This window comes from Octopus sinensis, unplaced genomic scaffold, assembly GCF_006345805.1.
Source record: "Octopus sinensis unplaced genomic scaffold, ASM634580v1 Contig03038, whole genome shotgun sequence".
Taxonomy (NCBI): Eukaryota; Metazoa; Mollusca; class Cephalopoda; order Octopoda; family Octopodidae; genus Octopus; species Octopus sinensis.
This window is the reverse complement of record NW_021826209.1, coordinates 1-15,000: the sequence shown is the minus strand read 5'-3', so window position 1 is coordinate 15,000 and position 15,000 is coordinate 1. Positions and strand designations below refer to the sequence as shown.

Here is a 15,000-nt window from a genome sequence, read left to right as displayed (position 1 = left end):
TGCGCACTGGGGTCGATATAATCGACTTAATCCGTCTGTCTGTCCTTGTTTGTCTCCTTTGTGTTTAGCTCCTTGTGGGTAGTAAAGAAATAGGTATTTTGTCTGTCTTTACGTTCTCTGAGTTCAAATTCCGCCGAGGTCGACTTTGCCTTTCATCTTTTCGGGGTCGATAAATTAAGTACCAGTTGCGTACTGGGGTCGGTCTAATCGACTGGTCCCCTCCCCATAAATTTTGGGCCTTGTACCTTGAGTAGAAAAGAATATCGATTATAACTTCCCATGCGTGAAAGACACATCTGTGTCATGCTTGTGGATGTGGTATTTATTGGCAAAGACAAGACTACCAGCAATAGCATTCTTCAGATATGCTACGGTTATTTTACTGCGTCGGTTTCATTACATGTTCTTCATGGATTCTGATGAGGAGGCTTTAATCTCTTACCTCAGCCAAGGATTCTTCAGTTTCAGCTTTGTGTCTTGGAATACAGTGAACAAACATTCACTGATACTTCAAAATTTCCGCCGGGCTGTTATCCTATATCGGTGGCAACTATATTCTTCTTGGAATGCAGCTGGCTGTGAGAACACGCAAATGACAACGCCCAGTCAGACAGAAAAGCATTTAGCATTCTCACCAGCTGTTGCTATGACGATTTTCGTCGGCTTCTAATATATGTATTATATTTCTAAACACAGTACGTCCATATGGGATATCAACTTAAGACCAATACTGCAGTAAATTTGCTTTCTCGCAAGCTATTTACATTTAGTATGATACAAAAATGGCTATTTTAATCTAATACTACTTCAGTTGCATATAACGGGGGCACAAGCTCATGTAGGTATGTGCGTGTGTATGTATGTATGTATGTATGTATGTATGTATGTATGTATGTATGTATGTATGTATGCATGTATCTATTTGCCTGTCTGTCTGTTTATCTATCTATATCTATATTTATATATTTATGATACGCAATATACACGTATACATATACGTATATATATACATATACATACATATACATATACACATGCATATATATATACATACATATATACATACATACACATACATACATATATGAAATCAACATGCAAGTGGCTGAGCACTCCACAGACACGTGTACCCTTAACGTAGTTCTCGGGGAGATTTAACATGACCAAGAGTATGACAAGGCTGACCCTTTGAAATACAGGTACAACAGAAACAGGAAGAAAGAGTGAAAGTTGTGGTGAAAGAGTACAGCAGGATTCGCCACCATCCCCTTTGAGCCTCACAACGTCAGTCTGGTAATCGAAACCGCGATCCTACAACCGCATGTCCGCTGGGCCATTGTGCCTCCATCTGATGTATATATATATATATATATATATATATATATATTATATATATATACATGTGTATGTGTTTATGTATGTCTGTCTGACTGTATGCATGTATGTAAGTATGTATGTGCGTATCTATGTATATATATATGACCGCTAACTCCAAAAGCTTTTTTTTATTCTCTTCCTGTTTATTTCCTCATGTTCCTTTCTGTTGACGAACATAGACTCGAAACGTTAAAAACTTTCTCACCTTCCCGAGCGTTAAACTAATACACCTGTCTTCGTCTCCCCATTTTCTGTAAATTCCTACTATTCATATATATATATGTATGTATGTATGTATGTATGTATGTATGTATGTATGTATGTATGTATGTATTGCATGTGTGTGTATATGCGTGCATATCTATACAAGCACACATACATTCCGTCATACATGCATACATACATATATACATAACATACATACCTACATACATACATATATATATATATATATATATATATTATATATATATTATATATATATACATATATATATATATTATATATTATATGTATGTATATATATATAACGGGAAGCTTTATGAAAATAACAAAAGACGAAGGCAGGTGGAAAAAACGAAATGTATTAGTATGGCGCTCAGGGAATAAATATCTATATATATATATATATATATATTATATATATATATATATATATATATATATATATATATATATATATATATATATATCAGAATGGTACCTTTCGACGATAGCCGCGGGTCGATCAAACCGTCGAGAGTGGACTTGGTGAACGAGAACTGAAAGAAGCCTGCCGTTGTGCTTGCGTGCGTGTGAGTGTGTGTGAGTGTCTGTTCTTCACCACTTCGGAACCGGTGTTGGTTTGTTTAGGCCCATGCAACTTATGCTCCGGTATAAGAGGTTTCGTAATTCCGGTTGCGCACTCGATTAGTTCGACAACAAAATCTTCGCAGTTGTGCCCCAGCTCGGCCGCAGTCCAATAACTGCAAGAAGGAGAACGCAAAAAATATTTACATAGCATCGACCCCAAAATGGAAAAGGGCAACCGTAATCGCGAATACAATTTCTTAGTCATCGTTGATACTTTGTGAGAACAACAGGAATCATAGAAACAGTATGGAGCGCTATCCGGTTCATTTTCGCTATAATTCAAAGATCTAGGCGTGTCAGAAACTATATCCTGCACGTTCTACTTGAGAATTATTTCAAAGAATTACGAGTCTTTGGAATTTCCATCCACTCATATGCTGATTCTAAGAAAAAGTAACTCAGTAAATCGAAGAGCAGCCCAACCCTCATCGCCGAAGACGACGGAGAACCACTGATACATATTTGTCGTGCATACGTGCTTACAAGCATATATACATGCGTACGTACAAGTTCAGGTTTGTACCAGTAATTATTGGGGCACTGGGATATATAGCGCACAGCCTAAATACCCATCTTGAGAAATTAGGATTCCGAAAACCACCGAGGGAATTTCGGTCGAAGGAACTTGCAAATATAGATTTCAAATCTCTTCGAAGGTGTCCTGCAGAAGATAAAAAAGACGAGAAGTATCAATGTGAATATCTCCATTCCATAAATTAAGACTTTAAGCTGATTCGAAGACTACAGATCCAATCCATCACTGGAACTGTAAAAATCTGTAAAACTTTCCAGAAGTTTATCATTTAAGTATATTTGAGTATGTCTAGGCATGCAACTATATGGATATTATGAATGTTAGCGTGTTACTAAATTACTATATGCATAAAAAAGCATATATAAAACAAAACATACAACTCTGCACGTATACATACATACATACATACATACATACATACATACAATCATACACACACACATACATACATACATACATACATACATACATACATACATACATACATACAGACAGACAGAAAGACAGACAGACAGACAGACAGACAAACAGACATACAAGCATACAAAAACACCCTGTTGCTGATGTCGAAACTCAAATAAAGGAGCCATGGATCTAGGTTAGAAACCGGTTCTTTCTCTATTGGCAAGAAGTCTTGAAATAGAACTGAATAATGACATACATATATACGTACATACATGCATACATACATGCATACATAGATACATACATGCATATATACGTAGTACGAACATATGTGTAATGTAATGTAAGTATGTATATATACATACATATTTATATATATAACTGTATATACATATATATATATATATATATGTATATATGTATGCATATATCTATATATGTATGTATGTGTATGCCTAGTATATATATAACTGTATATATGCACACCTATTTATATATATCTATTATCTATCTATCTATCTATCTATCTATCTATATCATCTATATATATATATATATATATATATTATATATATATATATATATATATATATATATACAATATATTATATAGTGTGTGTGTGGGTGTGATTATATGTATATGTTATGTATATATAAAGTTAATCCAAACATGAAAAACACAAAGAAAAGAAAAAAACACAACAACGCGAGGACATGGAACAAAGGACATGGAACAAATATAGTATTATTGGACGCTCTCGAAGGAAGGGAAGAAGAAGGGCTTTACGTTTCGAGCGGAGCTCTTCGTCAGAAACATAGGAAACGGAAAGATCCAGAGAAGGAAAGACGGAGGAAAAAAAATCGCCAACGGTACACACGCGGTCACATTTTGAATATATATATATATATATATATATAATACGTTTCTAAATATCTCAGACAGATTTATGCAGTAGCAGCACGATAACGTGATAGTATGTTGTCAACTTCATGTGATTGTCCCATGAAAGGGAAGAATGCTATTGTTATTTACCACCGTTTCCTGTTGGATTTGACAGCTAGCAAGCCATGCTACTCCAGACTGATGATGAGCAATGACTCTGAAACTAGTCTCTGGATTCTGGCTTTGCTAGGTGGAGGTGCTTATCTCCACTTTGGAAACATAAGTACACAGGAAATGTCTCAAGTTCCAACAGGAAACGGTGTTTCCTAGGGCTAAATAACAGTAGCATTCTTCCCTTTTATGGGACTGTCACATTAAGTTGACAACATACTATCACAAAAAAAGTCGTATCTTGAGTACGTGCCAACGATGATGTTTATACCACTAGCACCGCTTTTAATTCGTTATTGAGTATATGTACATGTGTGGTGTGTATGTATATTATGTATATACATATATATATATGTGTGTGTGGTGTGTTGTTTTATATATATATATATATATATCTATATATATATATATATATATATATATATAATATATTAATATGTATGTATGTATACAGCTCGTCAATATCCTCCCGAAGGACCTGAGAGACCTGCATGGGGTGGATGAAGATGTTCTTAAAATAAAAACTGGATCTCTTCCTGTCAGGTGTCCCAGATGAACTAACTTCACGGCAGGAGGTGCAGATGAGGGCAGCTGCATCGAAACTCTCTCGTTGCACCAAATGGCAATGCTAAAAAGCATTCGTGTGAAGTAAAATCATGTAGCAAAACCGAATGGCGGTGCCCCAGCATGGCCACAGCTCGTGAGCTGAAACTAGATAAACTATAAAAAAAATATAAATATAGATATGTATATGGGTGCATACACACACACACACAAACACACACACATATATATACTCTTACTCTTTACTCTCTCTTTTACTTGTTTCAGTCATTTGACTGCGGCCATGCTGGAGCACCGCCTTTAGTCGAGCAAATCGACCCCGGGTCTTATTCTTTGTAAGCCCAGTAACTTATTCTATCGGTCTCTTTTTGCCGAACCGCTAAGTGACGGGGACGTAAACACACCAGCAATCGGTGTCAAGCAATGCTAGGGGGACACAACACACCCACACACAAACACACACACACAACACACACATATATATACATATATACGACAGGTTCTTTCAGTTTCCGTCTACCAAATCCACTCACAAGGCATTGGTCGGCCGGGGCTATAGTAGAAGACACTTGCCCAAGATGCCACGCAGTGGGACTGAACCCGGAACCATGTGGTTGGTTAGCAAGCTACTTACCACACAGCCACTCCTGCGCCTATATATATATTCTTTTTCTTCTCTGTGTTTCTCGCGTTTCGATGTATGTAGACTATTGACGGGTTTCCAATTAACATAACGCCACATTCCTAATAAATTGTTGCAAAGACATTTGAAATGTACCCAATGTAATACAATCATGCAATTATGCCTTTGGTATCTTAATGAAACAGCTGTTGAGCACAATTAAAGTTTGAACTAAATGTGAATGATTTTCTATTCAGTTTTCTAATAAATAAATATTATTATAAGATTGTCCCAAAAGTTCTTAGAAAGTCTTGGAAAATAATGGTCTTTATTTTGAGGAATAATTTTTGTTGTTTTTGTTAGTACTTGGCGAGTAAAAATTCAATTTTCGCAAGTGTTTACGAACTTTTGGGACAACCTAATATTAATACACACACACATCTATATAGTGTCGGTGTGTATGAGATGACGTATATGTATATATATTATATATATATATATATATATATATATATATATATATATATATATATATAATATATATATATATATATATATGGTGTGTGTGTGTGTGATATGATATGTATATTTTATATATATATATATAATATATATATATGAGATGACAAAAGAATAACCGATTATCTGATGAAGTCCATTAAGATAATCGGTTATTCCTTTGTCATCCATTTTCCTATAACTGTTCAGTACTTGACACGAACGCATCGTTCGGAAGCAAACGTAGATTGAGTTCTATGTCATGATATTAGTATCAAGAAGAAGAAGAAGAAGAAGAAGAAGAAGAAGAAGAAGAAGAAGAAGAAGAAGAAGAAGAAGAACAACAACAACAAACAACAACAACAACAGCAGCAACGACAGCTATAACTACATGCTCATTCATGATCGAAGAGGGTCATTACCTTTTTTACACAGTTTAACCCTTCAGTGTTTAAACCGACCATATCTGACCCAAATATCCAAACCCTTACATTCAAACCGGCCAGGGCCAACCTCTTACACCAACCCTGCAATGCCGTTTGAAAAGATAAGCAAATACGTCACTGAAATCTCGAAGCTACGAGATGATGGCAGGATTAATCCAAACCAATAATGGGAATAAATAAACATTAGTTTTCTCAAAGGTTTAACCTACACAAGTTAATGCGTGGAAAACAAAATAAGGGTTTTGAGAGAAGTATCTATAAAATTAGTTTTGAATCATGGAATGGCTACGGGGAGGGGGTCGACCAGAATAAAAAGTAATCAAAGGAGTCCACCAGAATAAAATAGTAAGAAAAGGGGTCCACTAGAATAAAATAGTAAGAAAAGGGGTCCACTAGAATAAAATAGTAAGAAAAGGGATTCACTAGAATAAAATAGTAAGAAAAGGGGTCCACTAGAATAAAATAGTAAGAAAAGGGGTCCTCCAGAATAAAAAAAAAACAGAATGAAAGGGGTCCATCAGAATAAAAAAAGGAATCAAAGGGGTCCACCAGAATTTTAAAAATGGTTGAGAACCACCGGTCTAAATAAAAGACGGAATAGTCATGGCAGAAATGTTTTTAATCTGCAGGTAGGTTTTTGCAGGTAGGCGGCGAGCTGGCAGAACCATTAGCACCCCGGGCGAAATGCTTAGCGGTATTTCGTCTGGCACTACGTTCTGAGTTCAAATTCCGCCGAGGTCGACTTTGCCTTTCATCCTTTCGGGGTCGATTAAATAAGTACCAGTTACGCACTGGGGTCGATACAATCGACTTAATCCGTTTGTCTGTCCTTGTTTGTCCTCTCTGTGTTTAGCCCCTTGAGGGTAGTAAAGAAATAGGTAGGTTTTTGCTTGGTCAGAGCTGACCAGGGGCTAAGCAACAACAACAACAGCAACAACAATAACAAGTAATATATTTGTATATTCATTTCTCTATTCAGTTAATTAAATTACATCGCGGTCTCAAATATGGTTACCACGACGACGACGACGACGACGACGATGATGCTGATGAGGAAGATGTTCGTACTGATGATGATGCTGATGATGATGGTTATGTCTGTTGGCAAGGTAAGTAGCCAATAAACAACAACAACTACTACTACTACTACTACTACTACTAATACTAAAAGGTCCTTCCCTAAATCTCTCCCAGAAAATGAAAGATACGATGTTCGATTCCTATGAAATGGAGGTGACTTGGTTCTCTCTCACCTCTGTTCCCCCTGTCTCACTTCTCCCTTTCTCTCTGTCTCCCCCCTCTCTCTCTCTGTCTTCGCCCTCTCACTCTTCAATCTCTCTCCCTCTCTCTCTCTCTTCTCTCTACCTCTCTCTTCCTCTCGCTTCTTTCTCTTATCTCTCCTCTCTCACTTCCTCTCTTTCTCCTTCTGTGCGAGTATACGTGTGTGTGGTGTGTGTGTGTGTTGTGTGTGTGTGTGTGTGTGTGTCTGTGTATGAAGTGAAGAAGACAGCTGCTCGGAAGATGAGTGCAAGTAGTAGAAAGAACTTTATGCTGGCTCTGGAACAATAGAAAACAGTGGTGACAGAAGCCAGAAAAAGATGGACAATGAATGGCCATCACCACCGACTCCTCACAAAATGGAGGGCGTTGTGCTTGGGGGTGAAAAAGCCCGAAGCTGGTTAGGCACCACCAGACGTTTCCTCCTGGCCGAAAGTTACATTACTAACATATGAATCAATCGTGAATTTGAAATCGCAGTTCATCGATGTTTTTTTTATCGTAGAAGAAAAAAATATATATTTGTTTACCAAACATGAGAGAAAATACCAATAACAAGACTAATGCTGCTTATAGATTTGGGCACAGGACCAACAATTTTGAGGGACGGGTTAGTAGATTACAGCGACTCCTAGTATATAACTGGTATACTATTTTATAGACTCCGAACAGACGAAAAATAAAGTCGACGTCGCTGGAGTTTGAACTTAGAACATAAAGACGAAAAAAATAACACCAAACTTTTCGCCCAGCATGCTAACGACTAATTCTAATAAATAGGAGTGGCTGTGTGGTTCCGGGTTCAGTCCCACTGTGTGACACCTTGGGCAAGTGTCTTCTACTATAGCCTCGGGCCGACCAAAGCCTTGTGAGTGGATTTGGCAGGCGGAAACTGAAAGAAGCCTGTCGTGTATATGTATATATTATGTATGCGTATGTGTGTGTGTCTGTGTTTGTCCCCCTAGCATTGCTTGACAACCGATGCTGGTGTGTTTATGTCCCCGTAACTTAGCGGTTCGGCAAAAAAGACCGATAGAATAAGTACCTGGGCTTACAAAAGAATAAGTCCCGGGGTCGAGTTGCTCGACTAAAAGGCGGTGCTCCAGCATGGCCGCAGTCAAATGACTGAAACAAGTAAAAGAGTAAAAGAGTAAACGATAGAAAATGCGAGAGGGAAGAAGAAGAAGAGAACATAAATACAACTGCAAAAAAACATCACGCGAGATGAGATTTCAACGTGGCTTTGTTTAGTGACCGGAATATTGAAATGGCCATAATGAAAACACTCGAAACAGTGGTTGGCTACCTTTTTCAGATGGTTTTCTTCTCAATAACGAACCATAAGCGAACTAAAACTAAGGCGAGGTTTCAAGTGAGTGTCTGGATGTAATAAAATTCACATTAGTTCTATCTAAAAGGATTTTTACACCGAAATATCATTTTGTAGAAGGACAATTTGCTTACAGTGAATTATACATTGAAAAATAATGCAATAGATTTATTTTAGTTCTTTGTTGAGTATTCACAAATATTTTAAAAAGAATAATATTTTGTAATTTTTACATTTAGGCATTTCCTGACAAGACATCAATTAAAGAATTACTGAAAGATTTTCAAAGTAAGTGGTTTTATTCAAATTAATGTACATAACAGGCGCAAGCGTGGCTATGTGGTAAGAAGCTTGCCTCTCAACCACATGGTTCCGGGTTCAGTCCCACTTCGTAACACCTTGGGCAAGTGTCTTCTGTTATAACCTTGTGAGTGGGTTTGGTAAACGGAAACTGAAAGAAGCCCATCGTATTTGTATGTGTGTGTGAGTGTGTGGACAAACGGAAGAAAGGTAATCAATCAATTTATTGGGAGTTACATGTAGAGATCAAAACAGTTCGATCCAAATTCGTTGATACTCTTGCCTACATACATACATACATACATACATGCATACACACACATGCATATATACATGTAGATATACATGCACACAACACACATACATACATACATACATACATACATACATACATGCATACATACACGCATACATACGTATATACACGTATAAAACTTACAGGATCCATTTACTGGGTTATCGCCATATTGGAGAACCACCCATCTATAAAACGCTTGCAAAAAATCGAGCATCTACGCGTGTGTGTGTAGATGAGGAATAAACAGGTCCCAGTTTCGATCTCATTCTGCGGCATCTTAGAACAATTTCCTCCGAGCCCAACACTATTGATTCGACCCAGCCCTGCGTGTAAAAGTGCGTTGAGTCGGTTACACCTGCAATTTGGACGGTTGACCTCGTTATGCATTGTGCCACATTAAAAGTGCCTGAGAATTTAAGTTAGAGGCACATGTGCCGCTACCACCCTCATCGATTGCCATCAAGCTGTTCTGTGGTTATAATGCAGTCAGCCTTGTCAAATAGAATGCCATTATCAGTCGCTCTCTGGATTATCTTATAGGTAGGTACGAGTGTTTACGGAATACTCAGCCTAATATCAAATGAGTACGTACTTTTGAATGGACAAATGAAGCAAGCATCGACGAAACCGACGGAAGACCTATTATTGGTGCAAATTTACAAACTAGTAGTATGGCGGCGTATTTTCCATTTGCTTATTTATTATTGACTTTTTTTTTCCTTTCCAGCGATCGATGTTCGAGCCAGCAGCGGAGATTCCATATATGTAAGTAGAAACTTAATTTTTTTCTACATTAAAATGTGTGTGCGTGTGTGCGTGTATGCGTGTGTGTGTGTGTGCGTGAGTGCGTGCATCTATCTAAATAAATTTTTTAAAAGATTAAAATTAGGCGGAGGAGTGGCTGTGGGTAAGTAGCTTGCTAACCAACCACATGGTTCCGGGTTCAGTCCCACTTGCGTGGCATCTTGGGCAAGTGTCTTCTGTTATAACCTTGTGAGGGGTTGGGTAAACGGAAACTGAAAGAAGCCCATCGTATTTGTATGTGGTTGTGAGGTGTGGACAAACGGAAGAAAGGTAATCAATCAATTTATTGGGAGTTACATGTAGAGATCAAAACAGTTCGATCCAAATTCGTTGATACTCTTGCCTACATACATACATACATACATACATGCATACACACACATATGCATTATACATGTAGATATACATGCACACACACACATACATACATACATACATACATACATACATACATGCATACATACACGCATACATACGTATATACACGTATAAAACTTACAGGATCCATTTACTGGGTTATCGCCATATTGGAGAACCACCCATCTATAAAAAGCTTGCAAAAAATCGAGCATCTACGCGTGTGTGTGTAGATGAGGAATAAACAGGTCCCAGTTTCGATCTCATTCTGCGGCATCTAGAACAATTTCCTCCGAGCCCCAACACTATTGATTCGACCCAAGCCCTGCGTGTAAAAGTGCGTTGAGTCGGTTACACCTGCAATTTGGACGGTTGACCTCGTTATGCATTGTGCCACATTAAAAGTGCCTGAGAATTTAAGTTAGAGGCACATGTGCCGCTACCACCCTCATCGATTGCCATCAAGCTGTTCTGTGGTTATAATGCAGTCAGCCTTGTCAAATAGAATGCCATTATCAGTCTGCTCCTGGATTATCTTATAGGTAGGTACGAGTGTTTACGGAATACTCAGCCTAATATCAAATGAGTACGTACTTTTGAATGGACAAATGAAGCAAGCATCGACGAAACCGACGGAAGACCTATTTATTGGTGCAAATTTACAAACTAGTAATGGCGGCGTATTTTCATTTGCTTATTTATTATTGACTTTTTTTTTCCATTTCCAGCGATCGATGTTCGAGCCAGCAGCGGAGATTCCAATATATGTAAGTAGAAACTTAATTTTTTCTACATTAAAATGTGTGTGCGTGTGTGCGTGTATGCGTGTGTGTGTGTGTGCGTGAGTGCGTGCATCTATCTGAAAATAAAATTTTTTAAAAGAATTAAAATTAGGCGGAGGAGTGGCTGTGTGGTAAGTAGCTTGCTAACCAACCACATGGTTCCGGGTTCAGTCCCACTGCGTGGCATCTTGGGCAAGTGTCTTCTGCTATAGCCCCGGGCCGACCAATGCCTTGTGAGTGGATTTGGTAGACGGAAACTGAAAGAAGCCTGTCGTATATATGTATATATATATATATGTGTGTGTGTGTGTGTATGTGTTGTGTGTGTCTGTGTTGTCCCCCTAGCATTGCTTGACAACCGATGCTGGTTTTGTGTTTACTTCCCGTCACTTAGCGGTTCGGCAAAAGAGACCGATGACCGATTAGAATAAGTACTGGGCTTACAAAGAATAAGTCTCGGGGTCGATTTGCTCGACTAAAAAGGCGGTGCTCCAGCATGGCCGCAGTCAAATGACTGAAACAAGTAAAAGAGTAAAAGAGTAAAAGAGAGAGAGTTATTAGTTACATGAACAATGCCCTTTTAAAAGAACGCAGATTAACACAGGTGTTTTCCGCTGTTACCTGTCTCCGACAGGTAGGTGCTAATCCCTGCTGTTTTTTTTTTTTATGTTTTCACGTAATAATTTTTTGTATAAAATAATTTGACTTTATCAAGAAATGTTTCCAAAAATTTGTTTAAACATACTCCTCTTTCATTCTTTCCTTCCTTTCTTTCGTTCTTTCTTTTTTTTTTCCTTTCTGTTTGTCTAGTATTTCCTTTCTTTCTGTTTGTCTATTTTTTTTATTTACGTTACTACGCGGTCGATCGACCTGCAAAAAATAGCTGCTAAATCTACCTCAAATTGAATCACCGCATTTCATAAATAAGGACATGTAGTTATACATGATACGATATCAAACTCTTTGTCGCCTGTATCTTCTCTGTATTTTACCTTCCATCATTAACGACTTTTGTCTCTTTCCGTCAGTCACATCTTTTTTCTCTTTTACCAGCTGTCGTCTGCTTTTCCTCAAATTTTCTTTTTCTTAATTAAAAGAGGTTATATTCTTTTTTTTTCTTCTTAAAAATGGCTGTTTTAAATTTCAGTGTGTAAAGACGACAAGTTAGACATTGCTTTCATTATCGACACTTCAAGGAGCATTCATGCGCACGAATACGATCAACAAATCGAATTTGTTATGAAACTTGTTTCCATATTTAATATCAGTCCTCAAAACATCCGCGTTGCGGCAATCTCGTTCGGACAGGAAGTCGTTCGTGACTCGGCGTTCGGATTCTCAACGCACAAAACCAAGGAGAAAGTCCTGGCTGGTATCAAGGGCATTGTTTATCGTGGCAGAGACATGGGTGACCAAACGGAAACGGGAACGGCCATTGCTTTCGCCAGAAAGAACGTATTTAGCAACACACGGCCGGGTGTCAAAAGAATCTGCGTTGTGTTGACCGACGGCAGATCCACGGATCCCTTGCAAACGAAACAGGAGGCAAGCTATGCCAGGAAGGATGGCATCAAGATGATTGCTGTCGGTATCGGTAACAATGTGTCGATGGAAGAACTCAAAGCCATCGCCAGCAACGGTCAACTAGTTTTTAAGATTGATTCTTACGAACTTCTGCCTCAGTTTGAGAGACACGTCATGACACAAACGTGTGAAAGTAAGTGTAAATTGCATCCTCATCTCACTTCCTCTCTCTCACCTCCTCTCCCTCTCTCTCACTTCCTCTCCCTCTCTCTCACTTCTCCTCTCTCACTTCCCCTCTCTCTCTCTCTCACTTCCCCTCTCTCCCTCTCTCTCACTTCCCCCTCTCTCTCTCACTTCCCCTCTCTCTCTCACTTCCCCTCTCTCTCTCACTTCCTCTCTCTCTCTCACTTCTCCTCTCTCTCTCTCTCTCTCTCTTTCTCTCACTTCCCCTCTCTCTCTCTCTTCCCCTCTCTCTCTCTCTTCCCCTCTCTCTCTCTCTTCCCCTCTCTCTCTCTCTCACTCCCCTCTCTCACTTCCCCTCTCTCACTTCCCCTCTCTCACTTCCCCTCTCTCACTCCCCCTCTCTCTCTCTCTCCTTAAACACAAACTTCCCTCGGTCACTTTAAATATAATAATGATAAAAATCAACCCTTTCCACTACAGGCACAAAGCCTGAAACTTTGGGGGAGGGGGCTACCCGATTAAATCGACCCCAATACTCAACACCGAAAGGATGAAAGGCCAAGTCGACCTCGGAGGAATTTGAACTCAGAACATAAAGACGGGTGAAATGCCGTCAAGCATTTTGCCAGTGTGCTAACGATTCTGCCAGCTCGTCAATGGTGATGATGATGACGATGATGATGATGGTGGTGATGATAATACAGATGATGATCTCTGTAGAACGAATATAGTTTTGTGCGAATGTCGTCGAAGCAATCGATAAAAAGAAAATGTTATACCAAAGTAGTATAAAGTCCGAATTCTTTATAGAATGTTATACAAAGTGAATAAAAAAAATAGCACAAGAAAGTAATTTAATTTATACATATTAAATTAAATTAAATTAAACACAAATTTTTAGTATACATCTCATTCTCCTCTACAACAGCTATCAATCATTCGTACTCTCTTTGAGTACATACACACACACACACAAACAGACACATATAAAGGCGCAGGCGTGGGTAGGTGGGTGTTAAGAAGCTTGCTTTCCAACCATATGGTTCCTGGTTCAGTCCCACTGCATGGTGTCTTAGGCAACTGTCTTCTACTATAGCCTCGAGTCGACCAAATCATTGTGAGTGGATTTGGTAGACGGAAACTGAAAGAATCCCGTCATGTATATATATATATATATGTGTGTGTGTGTGTGTGTGTGCGTGTGTGTGTGCGTGTGTGTGTGCGTGTGTGTATGTGGTGTGTGTGTGTGTGTGTGTGAATCTGTGTTTGCCACCACTGCTTGACAACCAGTATTTGTTTACGTCCTACCTAGTAACGTGGCAGTTCGGTAAAAGAGATCGATAGAATTAGTACCAGGCTTAAAAAAATAATGACTTCATGTAGAGTGAACGCAATATTAGCAAGAGTACTAATATTATATATATTCTCCCTAGCCTCACACTTTAACGGAAGTGGATAAATGCAAATAAATAATGCAGCACACACACACCACACACACACACACATACACACACACGCAAACACGTACACACGTACACACGAATAAGCGCACGCACTCACACATGAAGACACTCCCATACACATATGCTATATATTTAAACTGTCCAATTTTCTCGCGGCTCGAGTTTCATGCCACGACAATCTTCAGGCGAGAACTGTTAATAGTTGGTTTGGTGGCTTATGTTGGTGTGATTTCTTATGCTTGTTCATCGGATTGGTTTTTGCGTCAGTTGATCATGTGCCATATATACATACGTATGGCGTGTGTGTGTGTGTGTGTGTGTGCGTGTG

The 15,000-nt window shown here is 38.7% G+C and overlaps 1 protein-coding gene across 1 annotated transcript in view; it reads left to right on the top strand.

The window, feature by feature from the left end:
- The window catches only part of LOC115227405 (matrilin-4), a gene marked incomplete at its 3' end in the record, with an annotated part of 14,629 nt that extends 1,404 nt beyond the window's left edge, over positions 1–13,225 (top strand). Inside the window, exons 2-5 of the mRNA XM_029798245.2 lie at positions 7,333–7,462; positions 9,201–9,249; positions 11,449–11,487; positions 12,650–13,225. Of these exons, the coding sequence (XP_029654105.2) occupies positions 7,361–7,462; positions 9,201–9,249; positions 11,449–11,487; positions 12,650–13,225 (766 nt within the window). The remainder of the gene's footprint in view (positions 1–7,332; positions 7,463–9,200; positions 9,250–11,448; positions 11,488–12,649) is intronic.
- Positions 13,226–15,000: the final 1,775 nt, after the last annotated feature.